General features: G+C 40.2%; 1 protein-coding gene across 2 annotated transcripts in view; it reads right to left on the reverse strand.

The window, feature by feature from the left end:
• Window positions 1–19902, reverse strand: part of ITGA8 (integrin subunit alpha 8) — a 187594-nt gene that overhangs the window by 32898 nt on the left and 134794 nt on the right. The window contains exons 24-26 of one of the 2 annotated variants that reach the window (XM_068561963.1): window positions 16499–16604; window positions 13791–13949; window positions 2685–2813 (exon numbers count right to left, since the gene is read on the reverse strand). In XM_068561963.1, the coding sequence (XP_068418064.1) occupies window positions 2685–2813; window positions 13791–13949; window positions 16499–16604 (394 nt within the window). Of the gene's footprint in view, window positions 1–2684; window positions 2814–12461; window positions 12504–13790; window positions 13950–16498; window positions 16605–19902 lie in introns of those variants that run through there. The other variant, XM_068561966.1, reaches the window with a different exon arrangement.

Consider the following 19902-nt stretch of genomic DNA (forward strand, 5'->3'; position numbering starts at 1 on the left):
TAATGAAACTTAAAAGCTTTTGCAAAGCAGAGGAAACTACAAACAAGACAAAAAGACAACCCTCAGAATGGGAGAAAATATTTGCAAACGAATCAACAGACAAAGGATTAATCTCCAAAATATATAAACAGCTCATGCAGCTCCATATCAAAAAAACAAACAACCCAATCCAAAAATGGGCAGAAGACCTATATAGACATTTCTCCAAAGAAGACATACAGATGGCCAAGAAGCACATGAAAAGCTGCTCAACATCACTAATTATTAGACAAATGCAAGTCAAAACTACAATGAGGTATCACCTTACACCAGTTAGAATGGGCATCATCAGAAAATCTACAAACAACAAATGCTGGAGAGGGTGTGGAGAAAAGGGAACCCTCCTGCACTGTTGGTGGGAATGTAAATTGATACAGCCACTATGGAGAACAGTATGGAGGTTCCTTAAAAAACTAAGAATAGAATTAACACCTGACCCAGCAATCTCACTACTGGGCATACCCAGAGAAAACCATAATTCAAAAAGACACATGCACCCCAATGTTCATTGCAGCACTATTCACAATAGCCTGGTCATGGAAGCAACCTAAATGCCCATCAACAGACGAATGGATAAAGAAGATGTGGTACATATATACAATGGAATATTACTCAGCCATAAAAAGGAACGAAAGTGGGTAATTTGTAGAGACATGGATGAATCTAGAGACTGTCATACAGAGTGAAGTAAGTCAGAAAGAGAAAAACAAATATCGTATAATAACGCATACATGTGGAACCTAGAAAAATGGTACAGATGAGCCAGTTTGCAGGGTAGAAATTGAGACACAGATGTAGAGAACAAACGTATGGACACCAAGGGGGGAAAACCGCAGTGGGGTGGGGATGGTGGTGTGCTGAATTGGGCGATTGGGATTGACATGTATACACTAATATGTATAAAATAGATAACTAATAAGAACCTGCAGTATAAAAAAAAATAAAATTCAAAAAAAAATGAATTGAGGCATAATTGACATAGAACATGATTAGTTTCAGGTATACAGCGAAATGATTCAATATTTGTACATATTGTGAAATGAGCACTACAGTAAGTCTACTTAACACCCATCACCACGCAGAGTTACATAATTTTCTTTTCTTGTGATGAGCACTTTTAAGCTCTACTCTCTCAGCAACTTTCAAATATGCAGGACGGTATTATTAATTGTAGTCACCATGCAGTACGGTATTATTAATTGTAGTCACCATGCTGTACATTACAACCTCATAACTTAAATCATTGTTTTCTGTTCTATCATTCTTCCTGGAAACTTTTTAAAAATAATAATATTAGTTTTATTAACTTATCCTAAACTGCGTAGTATATAGATTCCCTACTCTTATGTTTTGAAAAATATTACAGTGCCATAAAAATTTACAGGACCTTGAGTCGTATCTGCCAACTGCCATAGCTTTTTGCCATGTAATTGCAGGTACTTCTATCAATATTATAATAAATGTTCCTCTCTTGATTTAAGTTTAACTGATTATGTTAGACTTGCTCCTTGCACTTTGTGGCCATTTCCGTGTTTGAAACATTTTGTATGGTCAAGATGAAATAAATACATGCCAGAGCATGTTCAAGACATACATTTTCACTAATTAAATTTTTATTGTCTTTTCAGTGGGATCTGGGGAAGCAAACTAGGCAAATACATGTGTTCAGTCTGTCATCCTGACTTGAAAAATTCTGTTTTATACTGCTGTTTTTCTATATATTTGGTTACTTTTTGCCCTACCCATCCCCATGTGTCTCTACTTGTGAAGTGCTGGGAGATTATGTAGGTTTTATTATCATTTGTTACAGTGATCAAAGATTCTTGAGACAGTACACTCATTATATGTCAGGGCTGGCATAAATTTTTTAAAAAGACATACATTAAAAAAGACCACAACATTTTAGCCTTTTTTACACATACAACCAATGGCATTAACATTCACATTGGAATGAGTGGGAAAACTGAATCGAAAATGCTGAGTCATGGGATTTCCCTCTCCGTCCACTGGTTAAGACTCCGTACTTCCACTGCAGGGGGCAGGGGGTTGATCCCTGGTCCAGAAACTAAGATAAAATCGTGCATGACACGCAGCATGGCCAAAAAAACAAAACAAAACAAAAGCTGAGTCATGAATGCTGTCCACAGTTTCACGAAAGGCTGACTAAGCTCAGGCTAGATCCACTACAGACCCCACTGCTTTGGGCCCAGGAAATCTGCAAATACCATTCTCAGTTCTTCCACTGGAGCAGAGAATTGTGAGATTCAGGAATGGAGTGTGACACCCCAAGGACCCACTGCATGGGCAGTGTTCCAGGCTCACTTCAAACTCTTCACCAGTTCAGTGTCTGGGGACCGGCTGACGACTGAATCTGTGTCTTCTTGAAATGCATGAAAGGTCACCTTTTATGTTTTCACTGTTATTTCTCTCATGTGGCCCCCAGAGCAGGTTCAGAAGAGTGAAAAGGTTATATTGCAAAAAAAAAAAAAAGTAGTTGCTTTCACATCTACAATACGTACTGCCAAAAACTGGGGCATATCTGAGCCTGGGAGGGGACTGAAAAGCAGTACTTGAAGTTAAAACCACGTGCATTTGGGAGTTCTGTCCAGTCCAAAAGCAGATTTCTGCGCACTGAGACAACTCACCAGGATCTTTGCGGGGCTCTGTCTGTGAGGCTCCAGCGCAGGCACATCTCTCTTCCTGACCAGATGAGGGATGGTGGAGTTCCTCAAAAAGGCGCTCAGCTCGGGGGTGTCTTCGGGGGGGGCAGCGGGCTGCAAAGAGCGAGCCAGAAACCGCACATCAGGTACATGAGCACTCGGTACCTTTTCATTAGCCTTGAGTGCTAGGCAATTTTTTTTTCTTGACTATGATTCACCTGAGAATTCAGACCCGTTCTCATTGACCAGCAGCATACCCATCAGCAAGATGAACCACACTGGCGGCAAACAAGCCTTTCCATTCTCCAATCATAGGAATTCCTGAAGCCCGGGGAAGGCACTCCTGGAAAGTTTATCTTTGTAAGCATAAGATTTTAAGCAGAAGTGATTTCCCCGTAAGGGCAGAGAAGGTGGAAGTGACTTTCTAAGCGTGAGCTGTCATTTCCCCATTACTTTGCTCTCATTGTCGATCAGGGAACCGAGGAACATTCTGTGTGGTGAGATGCATCCTGAGGTGGCAGAAAAGTGAGGTGCTGATGGTGGGGAAACAGCCAGATGTGGTCAAGGACTTGGGCGTGTCTGAGCCCCAAACCCTGTAGCTGTTAAGTACTGCTCCCTCAGGAGAGAACTGTATTGTAATGAAAATGACTCTTCCCTAGCACACCACCTGAGCACTGTGCCGTGATGGAGCTTGTTTTCAGCCCTGAGTTTGTTTTTCAGGTGTTCCTGAACTTACGATGTTATCTCAGGCTCCGTGCTGGCCATATCTGGTCACCAAATAAATATTTTGAGAATTCCAATAAGTCACACATAGTATCCCATTAAAATTCTAGACCGACTGAATATAAAACCTAATTTTTTTGCTCCCTACTACCCGTCCCTGACAGCACATCTTCTTTTACCCAGTCTTTTTTTTTGGAGTCACAGGAAGAATCCTAGTATGCTCGTCTCCGTGGAATGAAAAAAGATATTCCTACACTGCAGCTGAAATGATAGTGCTCAGTATGTCCCAAGAACCTAGAAAAATCTACTGGATAAACAGAAAGATGGAGTCCAGGCTTCCTGGTGTGACACAGCCCTCTATATGCTGACCTCTGCCTGCTGCTCCAGCCTCCCCTTTGCATCAAGAGGCCCGGGCATCCTGCTTCCCAGCGAGCAGAACCACACTCCGCTCCTGCCCTGCACCAGGCTGATTCCCCGAGGCCTGTCTGATGTTCCAGGTGATGGCTCTGCTCTCCATCAGCACCTATCAAGCTGTACAGTCACTGTCTGCCAACTGGTCTGAGTTGCCCCATGAGAAAATGTCAAATGAGAAGCATAGAGTCATATATAACATCCCAACAAATATCAGAAAAAAAAAAAAAGAGGAAGAAGACCCAGCCGGGAAAAGTCACAGGGGGGGAAATCAGATGTAGGAGACAATCCAGGAAAGTGTGATTCTACAGGAGCCTCAGGAAAAGAAAGTTGCAAAAATAGTGCCAAATGGGCTAGATTCTTTGCTATTCCTCCCATGGACAGGTTAGGGTCTAATTCCCCCCCTTAAGCCTGGGCTGGCTTCAGGGACTTGCTTGACCAAAAGAATGTAGCAGAAAAGAAAAATAAATGAAAAATAAGTGACTAAGAATGTTAAATCCTGCAGAGGAATAAAGAAAGGTTAGGACTAAAAGGATTCACTGAATTTGTCACTTAAGAAATTATGGACATATCATCCAGCAACTCCACTTCTGGATAGTTACCCGAAGAAAACAAAAACACTAACTGGAAAAGCTATCTGCACTCATGTTCACTGCAACACTATTTCCAATAGCCAAACCTGGAAGCAACCTAAGTGTCCACCAGTGGATGAATGGACAAAGAAATTGTGCTAAACATATACAACGATATACAATGCAGTATTATTCAGCCATAAAAAAGAAGGAAATCCTGCCATTTGTGACAACACGGATGGACCTTGAGGGCAATATGCTCAGTGAAATAAGACCCAGAAAGACCTTATGATCTTACTTACAAGTGAAATCTAAAAAAACAAAAACAAAAACAAAAAAAAAATCATGAGACAAACTTATTAGAGAATAGACTGGTGGTTGTGAGAGGTGAGGGTCAGTGGTGGGTGAAATGGATGAAGGGGATCAAAAAGTACAAATCTCAGTTATAAAGTAAATAAATCCTGGGGATGTAATGTATAGCATGGTGACTATAAGTAACAATACTGTAGTGTATATCTGAAAGCTGCTAAGAGAGTACATCTTAAAAGTTCTCATCCCAAGGGAAAAAAAATTTGTAAATATATAAAGTGATGGATGTTAACTAGACATCGTGATCATTTTGCAATACAGACAGATATCGAATCATTATGTTGTACATCTGAATACAATAAAATGTTATGTGTCAATTATATCTCAATTTAAAAAAAACAAGAACAGAAGAAAAAAAGAAGTTATGGATGCCCTTTCCTGAGCAGGGGATTGGTATAGGTGGAAACTGAACCACAGAAGCTAAAGAATGAATGGGTTTAGAGAAATGGATAATTATTTGAAGAAGTACGAAATTAAATCTCAGTCTTATTCTCTTATTAACTAATTCCTAATGGCTAAGGGATGAGGTGCAGCTTCATCCTCCAAATAAGAAAGCACTAAAACAAAGCAAAATAAAACATGAATATTCTTAGCAGCTATTTATAACGGAGACAAAAGATAGTAACATAAAGCGTTAAGGGCACAAAGAGGATGCTGGTTTAAAAGTTACGACATTTTATACAGAAGACTACTGGACAGTTTTTTTAAAATGATGTAGAGCTATGTAGTAATTTAGAAAGATATAAGATCTTAGTAAGAGGAAAAGGCCGGTTACAAAATTGCACACGTAATACGATTTTTAAAAATGGCTGTTTATTTACATTGTGTATCAGAAATAGGACTATTTAGAATAGCCATCTAATTGTTAGGCAGCGGTGGAGTTTTAATGATATTAAGGAAGTTTTGCTAATTACTTTTTAGGTATGATAATGGAATTTTGGATTTCTAAAGAGTGTCCTTAATTATTGGCAATATACAATGAAATGTTTATGGGTGAAATGAAAAAACAATGCATAAATAAACAGAAAATATAACAGTAAATGGGTTATGACATTACTAGAAATTAAATATTTTCTTCTTTATGTTTTTACATCTTGCCTGATATATTCCTATGATGGACATTTAGTACCTCTTAAGATGAAAACCAAAAAAATTATAATAAGAGTAAGACAGAAGTAAGGAAGTAGGGGTAGCAAGCTTGGCTAACAATGGAAGGGAAAAGAAATCCGTTCTTGGAAGAGGCTACAGAGGCAAGTTATTTGCTTATTGTTTGTTTTGAAGATGGAGGAAATTTAAGTAACTTTATAGGCTCCAAGGAAGGAGCTAGTAGAGAGGAGATTGCAGATACAGGAAACAGGGGGAATAGTCGATGCAGCAAAGTTAAATTTGGAACCGGGAGAAGAACTTTCCTCTGAAAGTGCGGGAGAGGAACTGAGGATGAGGGAGCGACGATTGGAAGGTGTATGTGTGGGCGGGAGGCGGGCGGCGAGGAGGGGTTTGGGATGGGAAATGGGTCATTTGAAGACCGTCTCGCTTTAAGGTCACCTGCTAATAGTAGTGATGTTCGGGAGACTGGGTAGGAGGTACGGGGAGAGGAGTGAAGGTCTGGAGAAGCCGGTGAGGAGAGCCGGAGGGAGAGACCATCAGATGGCAGAGGGCAGTCTGCAGATGCTGCGGCCCAGTGAGCACGAGCCGCCCTCGGGCTGCAACAAGCCCGCAGGCTAAGTGGTAGAGAAGCCAAAATCTGGGAGGGTGCAGGGACTCGGAAAGGATAGAGGACAAGGGAGGCGAAGTAAGGGAGCTTGTACAAGAATGTTTTAACCAGCTCCTCGTGGATTCCAGGCTTGGCAGGAGAGAAAGCATGGCCAAAGGCAGCCCTGAGAGTGGGGTGGGTGAACTGACTCAGAGAAAGCTTTCATATCAAGGAAGAAAAGGGCTAGTGGAGAAAGGAAGTGAGAAAAATAGAAAAACAGGAGATTGATTTAGAGTCTTGGTTGCTGAACTGAATATTTCGGAGGTCAGGTAGCTAGAGGTGATGATCAGAGCCCTGGGATGATGAGGTGCCTGGGAGTGGGGGGAGGGTCAGCCCCATGGCCTTTGCAGTATTCCAGGGCAATGGCAGGTGAGCCATGAGTTAGCTCAGGGACACTCAATGGTGGAGAATCTGATAGAGAAACCTTTACAGCGTAAGATTAAAACTTGAGCTTAGAAAATTCAGAATTGTGGAAATCTTTAAGATTCCCTTATATGTTTTCCATCATACGCTCTGTGTGTGTGTGTGTGTGTGTGTAATTTTTGCTTTGAGATTTGTTATGTCCAATTTCTTCTTTTTTTAATAGGTCACTGGGAGACATGTTAACTTTGTAAGTAACCAAACTATAGAGCAGAGATGCTGGAAAGAACTAGGGAATATTTTTTATTCCTAAGGTATAGCCTAGTAGTAGCAGCAGTAGTAGTAGTAGTAGCTGTAGTAAAATAATAGACCAAAGAGAAGAAAACTCTTCAACTTCCTGTGTGTTCATATCAGATGCAGCTTGTGTACAGATAAAGTTATGACACAACCTATTGTGGTGGTCCCTGGTGTACCATTTCTCACAAATATGTCTAAGTGGTCTCTCGGTAAAACAAAGGACTTGCTCTGAGCTAGAGAATGAACTATGACACAGCAGGGATTGGTTGATAAAATGTGTTTCTTTCTTTTAGTGACATTGTTTTACAAACAGAGGAACTCCACGCTTAAACACCATCATCAGAAAGTCTTCCAATGGCTCGCAACACAGTTTTCTCAAATGGCATTCCAGAAATTATTTCAAAGGACAAAACAAAATACAACCCAAAAAACAAGGTAGAAGTTATCCAAGAAATGTAAACAGTTAGTTAAAGGCTATTTTCCAGATGAAATTTCAGAGCCTGTTTCACAATGGATCATGCACCCGTAAGTCAAGTTTTTCCTTAATCTGAAACCCTTAGGGGTGAGGGAGGCTGGCCCCTTAGCACCTATGTTAGGCGGACTTTCAGTTCAGGGTAGTTTGCTAAGTGCTATGGAAGCTGGTGGTAAACACTCATGTATCTTCTTTAGAACAAACATGAAAATTGCTTCTTTCTGCAATAAGGAAACAATTGTTAGCAATATGGCTCTCTCCCCAGCTGCTAGTCAGAATCTGACCCCAACAGGAGTTTTCTATTTTCATAAATCTTCACAAACTCTTACTCTAGTATAGGTTTAAATTGACAGATTAAAGGGATACTGTGTGGCTGGAATGTGCAATGCAGTTGGAAATGCAGCTTTGGAAGAGTTGGGTGACATTAGATTAAGGGCTCTGTGAATCCAAACAAACACAACACGTGCTATTTTTTCAACTTGTTTGTCATTTGCCTTTGGATTTCAGATATTCCTAGAACACAAGAGGCAGTGCCCTTCTCTCCTGTGACACTTTGTAATTAAATCGAAACAGAGACAAGTCCAAGGGGTCGGTCCACCATGTCATTTTCTTTAAGACATAAATGTTCAGGATTTGTTGGGAGAGAAAAAAACCACAACTGTTTATTAACCTCCTGAACAGTTCATGCAAAGCACAACTGAAAGAATCAGTTCACTCCGTTGGTGATTTTGAAGCTTAGTTGTTGGACATGTGTTTTTACATTTTGAAATATACACGAGAACTTGAAGACCATCTTAAAGAGAAGATAAGGCAAAGAGAAATAGACCTCAGAAAGTATATTGTTTTTGGTGGCTGAAAATTGGTAATGTGATAAGTAACACTACTACAGGTAGTGTTATAAGTAACAGGTGAATGAAATTCCTCTATCAGAGGGAGCAGGAGAGAAAGGAGAGAGAGAGGAGAGAGGGAGGGGAGAGAGAGAGGGGGAGGGAAGGGCGGGGGAGAGAGAGGGAAAGAGAGACAGAGAGAGAGTTGGGCTGGGAGCTGCTGACCTAGGAAGTACCGAGTGTCCTGCACTCTGAATTAACAAGAAGCAATAGCAGATGGAGGCAGTTATGAAGGAAGAAAATTCTCTTAAGGATAAGACAAAACTATGCAAGTTTGCCAAGCCACTGTCTGATTTAAAAAAGCAATTTGCAGGGCTATAACCCCTGATGAACAGTTTCTGTGTTTCTGCTTTCCGTGTCTGCACTCTCTGGTTGTAATTTGGACTTGCTGTGGGAATGGTCTTGTTCAAGAGATCAGTTCTCAGTGGTAACGTCCTGCCTTCCACGGCTCCAGAGACAGGTCTTCATACCTTGGCTTTCTCTCTTGCTATCAGTCATCCTAGTCCAGTCCCCGTCAGATCATTTTTACCTCAGGACTCTCCTTTCTTGAACTCAGCCCCAGAACATTCTACTGTGATCTTAACGCAGGTTGGCTTTGACCACCTTGTTTGTCTTCCTCTCTGGGCACAGTCTTACAATCCGTAGCTCTGTGTCCCAGCATCTCATACTTGGCTGTTCCTGACAAAATCTTGCCAATTAAAAAAATTCTTCACGCTCTATGCAAATTTGATTCCTTAATCGTGTTGACTTTTTCAACTTCATCTTATCGAGAGATCGTAGCCTGTTTGAAGGACTCTCCCAACCCTAGGATAGAGTCCACCAAAATAAGAAAATTGGTGGTTTGAAATCATTATTTTACTGCCTTTAGAATAGTTGAGAAATACTTTACCCAACTCTAATATTTTATTCCAAGAAGGATCTGGAACGAATTAGATTTAATGGATTGGTTGGAGTGCTGCAGACAGTTGAAGGTTTCAAAATATTTCAGATGGTTGGATGTGGGGAAATGGCCACCTCCAAACCCTCTGTCCCTGCCCTAGACCATGGAGTCTGGAAGTAGAAACTTCACGGCCACCTGCTTCTGCCCCAAGGCTTGTAGAAGACAGAGAAATGAAGTGGAACTATCATGGGAGGAACAGAAAACCAGAGACCACAGCCTTTTCACTGGAGTTGGGAGTGAAAGCCGTGGTGACAGTGACACTCCCAAGGGCCACCCCTCATGCTTGCTTGAGCTGCACTCCGCAAGGGGCTGTGCACCTCACTCAAGCTTTTCCTGAAGCCCATCATCTCCCTGGGCTTCTTTCTACCCCCACACTCAGACGTTTGAACAGTGTCAGAAAGCAGGCTGAGTGGGTCCCCGTGAAGGCTAACACGAGGCAGGCATTTACAGATAAAAACCTCATGCCCTTCTGAATGTGTCCTCCCTGCCCCCAACCCTAACTTAGTTGTCGATGCTCTGGACTTGGGTAACAAATGAGTGGGATGTGGGTGAGATCTTGTGCCCACTTTCTCCTAAGACAGCCACAGGTCTTAGGAGAACACGGACATGGTGGTGGCTTTCCAACGTGGTCAGTGTCTCCTCTTCAAACCTTGTGGACATTCGGGTAACTGATGGGATAACCAAACAGTACACTTCCTGTTAGAACTGAACCCGGTCAGGCCTATTTGGACTTAGAGGCTGAAGTGAGGAGAGTGCATTTGGAAGGCATACTTAATTTATAGGTGGGTTGTATTTCAGAAGGTTTTCAGCTAGATGTTTGGCACTCAGAATACCTTTCTCTTTAGAAATGATGTTTTAAATGATGATTCAGTTCTCGGGCCAGCCCGCAAGAAAATCTACTTTATCCACAGTATGGCTTTGATGCATACAACTAAGTATTTGCAATAAAAAATAAAGCCAGGGCAGTTGCTACATGAGTAATATTTAAAAATAGGAAAAAAATGGTTGTGTTAAGTACATTACATTAAATGCTGATAGACTTAATTAGAGTGTAGCCTTGTGGAGATTCTGCGGAGGATATCTGGGGAATTTCAAAGGTTTTAGAGTTGGTGGCACTGGTTCCTTAAAGTGGGTGGCCTAGAAAATGTTTCAGAGGAAATCTGATGGTTTCTAATTCATAAGCCAATCTCCTGAGAACTTGTGAGAGTTGGAGTCAGTGAAGGAGAGAGCTATTTTCTGTGGTAAGTGGATAAAAGTGAGCATATACATGGGAGGAGAAGTGGACTAAAAGATTGTATGTGAACACAAGAGGAAGGGATTTTTTTGTGAAAGGAAGTCAACTGAATGGCTGAAGAGGAAAACATGGTGGGGAACTCTGGAAATCCTCTGGAAGAAATTTCAGAAAGTTGAGGTGGTGTTTCCTCCTCTGATAGGTCCATGGTTGGGACATTTTGGTGGCTGATCCAGTGGAGACTGGAGTATCCTCAGAAAAGACTTGTAGATGCAGAGGTTTTAGAGACACTCACCACCTATCCCTCTACTCATAAAGAAATTGTAGAACCATAGAGTAAGGAATTGTACATTCGTCCACCCATAGGTAAGATTTAATACTGTGGTTTGATTCTGCCTATGCGAATATATTTCTGTGGTTTGACCCTGCCTATGCGAATATATTTCTGTGGTTTGACCCTGCCTATGCGAATATATTTCTGTGGTTTGACCCTGCCTATGCGAATATATTTCTGTGGTTTGACCCTGCCTATGCGAATATATTTCTGTGGTTTGACCCTGCCTATGCGAATATATTTCTGTGGTTTGACCCTGCCTATGCGAATATATTTCTGTGGTTTGACCCTGCCTATGTGAATATATTTCTGTGGTTTGACCCTGCCTGTGCGAATATATTTCTGTGGTTTGACCCTGCCTGTGCGAATATATTTCTGTGGTTTGACTCTGCCTATGCGAATATATTTCTGTCTCCTTTTTCCTTATACCATATCCATCCCCTCTCTGCTCCCCAGTTAAAGAACTAAGTTTCTAGAAAAATTAGATAGTTTAAAATAAAACTATTTATACTCCAATTTAAAAAAAAAAAACAACCCTGGCAATTAGCTTTGATGCAACAATCTGAAATCGATATGAGATTTAAAAGTTTACCCGGCCTATTCTTTTGACAACAACAAGATATAATAAATAATTTGCTAATTTCCAATTCATATTTAAGACAAAGAATAGACTGTTTAGCTTTGCATTATCCAGAAAGAAAGAAATTGCCAAGTAAATTAATAGTGACTTCACCAAGAAACTATTTAATAGCTTAAGAGGAAAGTAATTTCCAAGTACTCTCAACTGTTTATAGCTACTCATATAAAAATTGATTATCAAGTTTTCAAATCTATTCATTGATAAAAGCTCATTTAGACTCTTTGGGTCATACTTGTTAAATATAGGTAAAAGTACTTTGAGAACCTGAAAGTAGTAACATTTCAAGTTTACCATGAATTCAGAATTTCAAGAATTCACGACTTGTTATACTTAGTTATTTTAGCATGCTGTTACTTCCTATTGTGATCAAATCTTATATTCAGTTTCTACAGATGGAGTTTTATAAAATAAGCATAACTGAGTTGCATTTTAAAAAGCACTAGCCCAAAAAAAAAAAAAAAAAAAAAAAGCACTAGCCTCACAAAGATTTTTAATCAAAGTCTATACTTTAAGGAATAACTGGCTAGCAGGGAATGGAGGTAAGGGGGACATACTCCCATCCAGTTTGCACGAATCTGCCAATGTTTAAGGCTAGTTATCTATTGGTACCATTCCAGCCAGTGTAAACGATTGTTAAATTGCAACAAAGAAAAAAATAACTCACCACCAACACACTGCACCAAGTTACATAATATATACAAACATATATAAATAGTGTCAGATACACACTAAGCATTACGCTCAAAGAGAGTTAGAAACCTTCTGCATAATCATGTGCTCCAAGAATCTCAGGACTGAAACAGGGTCTCAGGTAACTGCAGAACAAGAGATGTGAACGTTTTCATTACTTAGATGTTATCCATTAACATTTAAAGATACTATTTTCTAATAAGCTACTGTCCTTGAAGATGTTAAAATTATCTCAATGAAGAGCAAAGAGAGAGGAAATGGGGCGGGGCGGGGGAAGGATGCCAAGGAGGAAGTATTTTAAATAATTCTGTGGAATACAAGTGGCCTTATTTATTAGTTCCCCATGAAGTAGGAGGCTTGTTGCCCCACAAATCCGTGAATACTGGACCCCCTTTTAATCTTCCTCTCTTTGAATAAAAGGCATGTTGGGTTGAAGAAGAAATCCTTTCATAATGTCAGTGCCCCAGTGCCACTGGTTGAGAACAGAGGTGGACCTGCGTTCCGGATGATTGAATTAGTATTTCCCAAAGCCCGCCCTCTGCTCCATTGATAATGGAGACATCGTGTCCCTGCCAGTACTAGAGAGTGTTAATGAAGTTCTCTTTTGAGGACAACATCTCATTAACAAGGGATTTTTTTTTTTTTTCATTCAAATGTGACATTTTCAAGGGCTTACAGTCATTAATTTCTTTCCTTCCCAGAAGGAACCCAAAGCCAGATTTGGGTTTTAATCTGGACAGAATCAGCTCCGTGGATGCTTGAGGTCCTGGGTAGTGCAAGTGTGACTCACAAACCAGCAGATGGTGATCGGGTTGGGGGTCTGCAGAGAGGCAGAATCTCAGACGCCCTCCAGACCCTGTGTCTTACAGAGACCTCCAGGTGATTCGGATGCGCTTAGAGTTTGAGAAGCCCTGACCTAGGTGCCTCTGTAAGGTGGGGGTTCTCAGGGCATTGAGATGGCCTTTGGCAAATTATCGCATTTCACTACTTGCTATTGGCAACATCTGGAAAAGCCCATTTTGGCAAAGATCCTTATGTTTTTTGGCAATATACCAAAAAAGACTTTATAAATAGCATTTTGTACAAATTCTCCAAAACAAGACATGGGGTCTATTTCTGATTTGGGTTTAGTCATGCTGCTAGTCAAACCATATGCAAGAGGTAATATTGAAAGAGGCTAAATGAATGACAGATTACCATGAGCAATAAAACCAGGAGAAACTGAAGTTTTCTAGGAGTGATATTTTAAGTTAGATCTGGTATTTTACCTATAAAAGTAAAAGCAAAGATCTGATCAATTATCACTTAAGTAACATAATTACTTTGCTTTTTACTTTTAGTAAGCCACTGTTCGTATTTTCTCTTTACCATGAAAAATAGAGCAAAGCTGCTGGTTAGACAAGGCTCCTTACCTTTATATCCTGTGGGTTGATATCAGGATTTGTTTGACATCGCAGAGGTCCCAGAGTTTGAATATGAAAAATGTAGAGGAGAAATTCGTCCCGGGCAGAGAAGGGCCAGCCCACCTCCAGAAGGGTATCACTGATGGTGCTTGGTCCAATGTTGTGCAGCTACAAGCAAGGAACACAACACGGAATGGTTAGCACAAGGCAGCAAGATGAAATCAAACTCCGTAGACTCTGGACCTCTTCTAAAGAAGCATTTATTTTGGCTTTAAGTCAAAGCCAAAATATGGACTTTGACCACAAAAATAGGAAGACGGAGTCTCTATAAGCAAGAGGAGTTCTGAAAGCAAGGTGAGCTGATGCTGAGAGAAGACGATTCAATCTGTGAAGCTCTAAGTAAGGGTAGAGTTCCTTTGCAAAGACCAGATCCACCATGTCTGATAATTGCGCAGTTTACCTGACACTTATATTAATCTAATCACAGTGCTAGGAATGCCATTTTAATTATATGCTTTCTAAACTTGGTTATCCTTTCTTTCCATTGAAATCTGCCCCTTTCCTGACTACTGATTTGTCAATTGCAACCATATGCGATGCACTTTCTCTCACCCTCTGGAAAAATGGCTATCCATCAAATACCAGAGATGGTCCAGGCTCACCACAGTACACCTCAAGTGTGCATTTCAAAGCTGAGCTCCTTCTGTTTTAATCAACGAATCTCAAGGAAAGAAAGGCCACAGTGCATAAGGAGATGAACATTTCGAACACAAGAATCCTATACTTGCAGGACACAAAACAGCTTGCAGGACACAAAACATTAAGTGGATTTAAATTTACTGTGGTTTTCAAAAATTCACTTCAAAGTTAGCTGGGACCTTTTGTCCTTTTTTTTTTCACAGTTCTGACAATTGTAATGATCCATAAAACAATTTATAATTGGTTTTGCTTATTAGGTGGCTTGTTTAATTCATATTATCAAAGCAACATGGCATCCTTTGATAAAAGTATATTTTGAGAGATGAGATTAGCCTGTAAGAAATGTTCAACGATTGCTTTTGGCACTACTGGTTATTACCCTAAAATTTTATGATCCATTTTGCTCAGATTAGAAACAGGGCTGCCCTGAGAATGACTGAGTTTGAATGTTTTCAGACTTTAAAGTTTCACCATTCTTAAGGAGAAACTAGTGCACACAAGGTTTGATAAATTATTTGACAATAATTTTTCTTCCAGCTAGGTTCTTAATCTGAATGGCCTTGGGGACTGTGTTATCCTTTTGTTATCAAGAGAGCTTAAGCCAAAGCGTTGATCCAGCTTTGGACAGGGCTTCTGATTCTGGAGCACAGGTTGGGCACATGGCAGGCTTTCATGTTGACACTGCACAGGAGCTGATGCCTTTTCCCCATACATGTAAGCAGCTCGTCAGTTTTGAAATGGCTTTATTGTTATCCTTAGAGAACGCTATTCGTGTCCCCTGTAGCTTGAGATGAAAGTCACAGAACCATTGGGTCAGCGGCATGCATGACACAAGAAAGGGATAGGGAGCATTAACCAAGAAGGAACCTCAAACAGAAAAGGGCTTGGAACATCATTTTCACCAGATTTCCATTCCTGGCCCCTTGAAGATGAACAGGAAAAACTGTTCTCCACTGATAGAATTTACTTTATTTAAAAAAAAAAAAGAACAACTATTAAACTAACCCTTTGCTATATCTTGGCTTCTAACTATAAAAAAATTTAAATGTTTCATATAATGTGTTCACAAAGCTCTTCCCTATAAACAATTTAACACTTGAAGTGGGATCAGATCATCAGGGCTTTATCAGGAGCTCCTGGTTTGCTTCTGTAAAAATCAATGGACTCTTTTAAATCTCAGAATAAGATACATGTCTGATTGGGGTTAGTCGAATGAACAGTAAAATTATTCTTATCTATCTACCATCCACCCACATTATATATGCATTTTGGGGGGTACAATTGTGAATAATCCATACAGTTTTCTCTGTCTGGTAACTTCTGGTTGGTGACCCTTTAGTTTAAGAGGTGGGTGGGTTTTAGAAATAGCTGAAAACGTAGGAAGAAGTGAAATAAAGTCTACGGAGCTAGTCATTTTTAGAAGTAGGCTGTCCAAACATTAAAAGAGAGGAAATAAAGAGCATTTAAAAATGAACAGGGGGGCTTCCCTGGTGGCGCAGTGGCTAAGAATCTGCCTGCCAATGCAGGGGACATAGGTTTGAGCCCTGGTCTGGGAAGATCCCACATGCCACAGAGGGGCTGGGCCCGTGAGCCACAACCACTGAGCCTGCGCGTCTGGAGCCTGTGCTCCGCAACAAGAGAGGCCGCGATAGTGAGAGGCCCGCGCACCGCGATGAAGAGTGGCCCCCGCTCGCCGGAACTGGAGAAAGCCCTCGCACAGAAACGAAGACCCAACACAGCCAAAAATAAATAAATACATAAATAAATAAAATTAAAAAAAATGTTCAGGAACAAGATAAAATGTTTCTCACTGTATAATGGCTCTCGCCACTAAAAAGCAAGTGGCCGTAGAGTGGTTATTTAACAGGACACTCCCAGCACCCACTGCAATATGAGAGCAAACGAGGACAAATCTAGGCAGGATATAAACAGCTCCGACCTCAGATCGATGTCTTTTATTATTACCAAAGAGCATAAGAACAAACCCTGAACACAATTTCAACAGAGACAACGGCTACCTCATAAATATGTTCCACCAATGGTCCAACTCCCTCCTCCTTGCGGGGCTCCTCTTCCGGTTCCCAGTTACGAATGGGCAGAACGATCTGCGGAGGGTGGGATACCCTGAAACATGGAATGTGACGTCAATGGCTGGTGTTGGCACATGTAGAGAATGCTTCACTTGTGTGGAGTACATTAACGGCAGCGGCAAAGAGTGACTGTCAATTTATTTGAATAGATATTTCCCGCCAGGAAAAAAGTAGTGAAAGTTTTGTTCAGCAAAATCACTAATAGGTAAGGGTCTGAAACATCTCTTAATTAACTGGTCTGTAGCTCAGAGACTGACTATTTTATAGCATCTCCTCTCTTGGGCACTAGGGGGCAGAGCAGAGAGCATGCCTGAGCTGAGATGGTTAATTTCACATATACATACGTAAATACATACATCTATCTATAGATCCTGTGTGTGTGTGTGTGTGGGCGTCCGCGTGCACGCGTGTGTGTGTACAGGACTTATAATCCATGCTTTATGCCATATCAAGAAATGGGACATTTTTGTGGATAAAAATCTAGAATTCTGTGTGGTGTGTGAAATGTCCAGTTGTGACGAAATACCGTTTCTAGTTAAATACTTAAGAGTGGAAAAGTGGCCACTTGTATATTTCTCCTTCTTAGATTTCTCTGGCTTTCCATGAACGCAGGCATACCTCTCACAAGGCCAGGCCCAGAGCCAAAATAAAGCTTGATCAAGTTCTAGAGTTATTTTATAGATAACTGGAAGCGTGAGACAGAGTGAGAGAATGTGAGAGTTACATGGTAGAATCATGTAAGTAGGATATTAACTTGTTACATAGGTATTTTTGCCTGCTATTTACACCTAGAAAGGGAGCACATGGCATTATTCCATATTAACAATTGATTGCAAACTAAATTGTTATTGTTATATAATCTTAAAAAGGATAATTCCCCCAAAACAATGCTTTCTAGCAGTTTTTAGGTAAAAGGTATCTTAAAAAGAATTCTCAGACCTTCAGCTAACTTCAACAGAAAAACATCTCTTGGCAATCCGAAGTCTTAAATGCCCTTTTAAGAGTACCCAGTAATTAGCACAGCCTTTAGCAACTTCAAATGTTATCTTTTGGGTAATGTCTTTCTAAAGCAGAAAGCAAAATGCACTGGGTTAAATTCTGACCCTAGGGCAAATAATTTAATTTCTGTGTGTCTCTATTTCCTCATCTGGAAAATTTTGATAAAACCCTGGGTTGTACACCACAAATGATTGGAAAACATGTCAAATGCTTTTGGTCAAAGTTAATTTCGCTTCATTGTCTCCTAGGGGTGGATGGGAGACATCCATTTTTTTAAACTGACAACCCACAGAAATGTTTCTAAATTGTAAAGCCCTTTGCATTCATCCTTCATATACCACTAGTAACTAAAAAGTGCAGAGCACAGCCTTCTGGACTGATGCTTTACCGTTTTCTACTTGTAGATCAGTTTGTGATTATGCCATGCTCCCCTTTCTGACTTGATTTGATTAAACCAAGTTTGGATCACTCATAGGGGATGTGGTGAGGAGAAGAGAAGATGGCAGGGTGATTTCATCAGAGGGATGCCCAGAGAGCTTGGGCTTCCATTCCCAAAGGATCTTGACAACCTCACCACCCAAAGCTTTACTTTGCTCTCAGTTTAGCCACAGAGAGTTGGTTCCATGCTCTACATCCGTTGTGAGGCTCTAGGGAAACTTTATTTATTTATTTATTTTGGTATAGAGAAGAAAAAAAATACAGAATAGAAGCTGAGCCCATTTTCTCTGAAAATGTTTATTCCTGTGGTCATCAATCCTGTAGGGCTGGTCATAAATTTCCTAGGACCAGAGAGTCATAAATTTAGACCTTGGCAGGTACTGTGGAGACAACGTGCTCAAACCTCCTCATTTGATACATGAAAATAAAACTGATGACCAAAAATGTAGGGGGTTGGTTGCACGTGAAGACGAGGGCTCAGGTTTACTAAGCACTATTCGCTCTATTTCCAATTTACAGTGCTCTGTGGGGGCCATTAGGTTGCAGTGGTTTTAGTAAACACAACTGAAAGAAACTTCCTGGCCCATTTGTGTAGCAAAATCAAATAGAAATCTATAAAGAAATACACAGTCTATCACAGGGCTTGGGAAAAATTCAAAAAGTATGGCTTACAAAAATCAGTTATCTATCCTCTAAGACCTTTTCAAATCTGGGCAAACCACAGACAAAGAATGGCTCCCTAAAGATTCCCAACTACATAAGTGAAACATTGTTTATTGTTTTCAAAGTTATTAAGAAAGAAGATAGCAAGTGAGGAAGAATAAAAGAGAATGTGAACAACTAATTAGCCTAAGAGGTACAGCCAGTGTAGTAACCTAACAACCCGTACTGAATGGTCTTCACATTCTGAGACAGAGCGTTATTCCACGGAGACCTAAGAGGAATAAGACTGGGGTATTCAGTGGTAACACTGGACATGAGGAGGGGATTTAAGGGGAAGCAAGGAATTCGGTTTTTTACAAGTTAAAGTCTATATGTTATCAGGGAGTTCAAATCTAATGATTTGGTTGTGTGGTGTGAGCCCTATTTTCATAATCCCATTTCCAATCCCTATTAGTCCCAAATAGCAAAGACTATCGTTTGTTGTATGGAACAATAATGTGTAGGTTGGCTATACCTGCTAGAGACAGTATCTATGTAAATCATGGTTATCCATGATTGCAGTCTCTCTTAACACAAACCCACTCAGTCCTGATTATTTTGCCAAGGATACAATTTTATTTTTATTTTGTTAAGAATTTTTTTTATTGACGTATAGTTGATTCACAATGTTGTGTTAGTTTCTGGTGCACAGCAAAGTGACTCAGTTATACATATATGTGTGTGTGTATATATATATATACTTTTTCAAACTCTTTTCCATTATAGTTTATATCGAATATAGTTATGTGTGCTATACAGTAGGACCTTGTTGTTTATCAAGGACACAATTTTATTACTCTTTGTGAGCTCAATACTATGTGTGCTGCCTCTTATAGCCAAATTTACTTCTCTGCAGGTGTATGCTAAATTAATCCTTTGTACCAACAAATGACATGTAAATCTGCTTAAAGACAGTGTTGACATTATCTGGCTTTGAAACAAATGGGACAATTCGCAGTACTTTTTTCCCCCCCCATTCAAAGAAATAAATCCATTTGAGTTTATTTTTAAAATTATAAAAACAACAGTAAATTTTAGAAAAGAATTATTAGATAAAATATGTTGGAATAAACACCATTGGACTGAACATGGAAGATTTTCAACACACTAGCTGTTTTCTCCTTGAAGAATTAAACATTGGAACAAATATTTCTGCTGAGTACTTGGAGGAAAGAGCTTTACTTTGCAAAATG

Source organism: Eschrichtius robustus, chromosome 1 (assembly GCF_028021215.1).
Source record: "Eschrichtius robustus isolate mEscRob2 chromosome 1, mEscRob2.pri, whole genome shotgun sequence".
NCBI lineage: Eukaryota > Metazoa > Chordata > Mammalia > Artiodactyla > Eschrichtiidae > Eschrichtius > Eschrichtius robustus.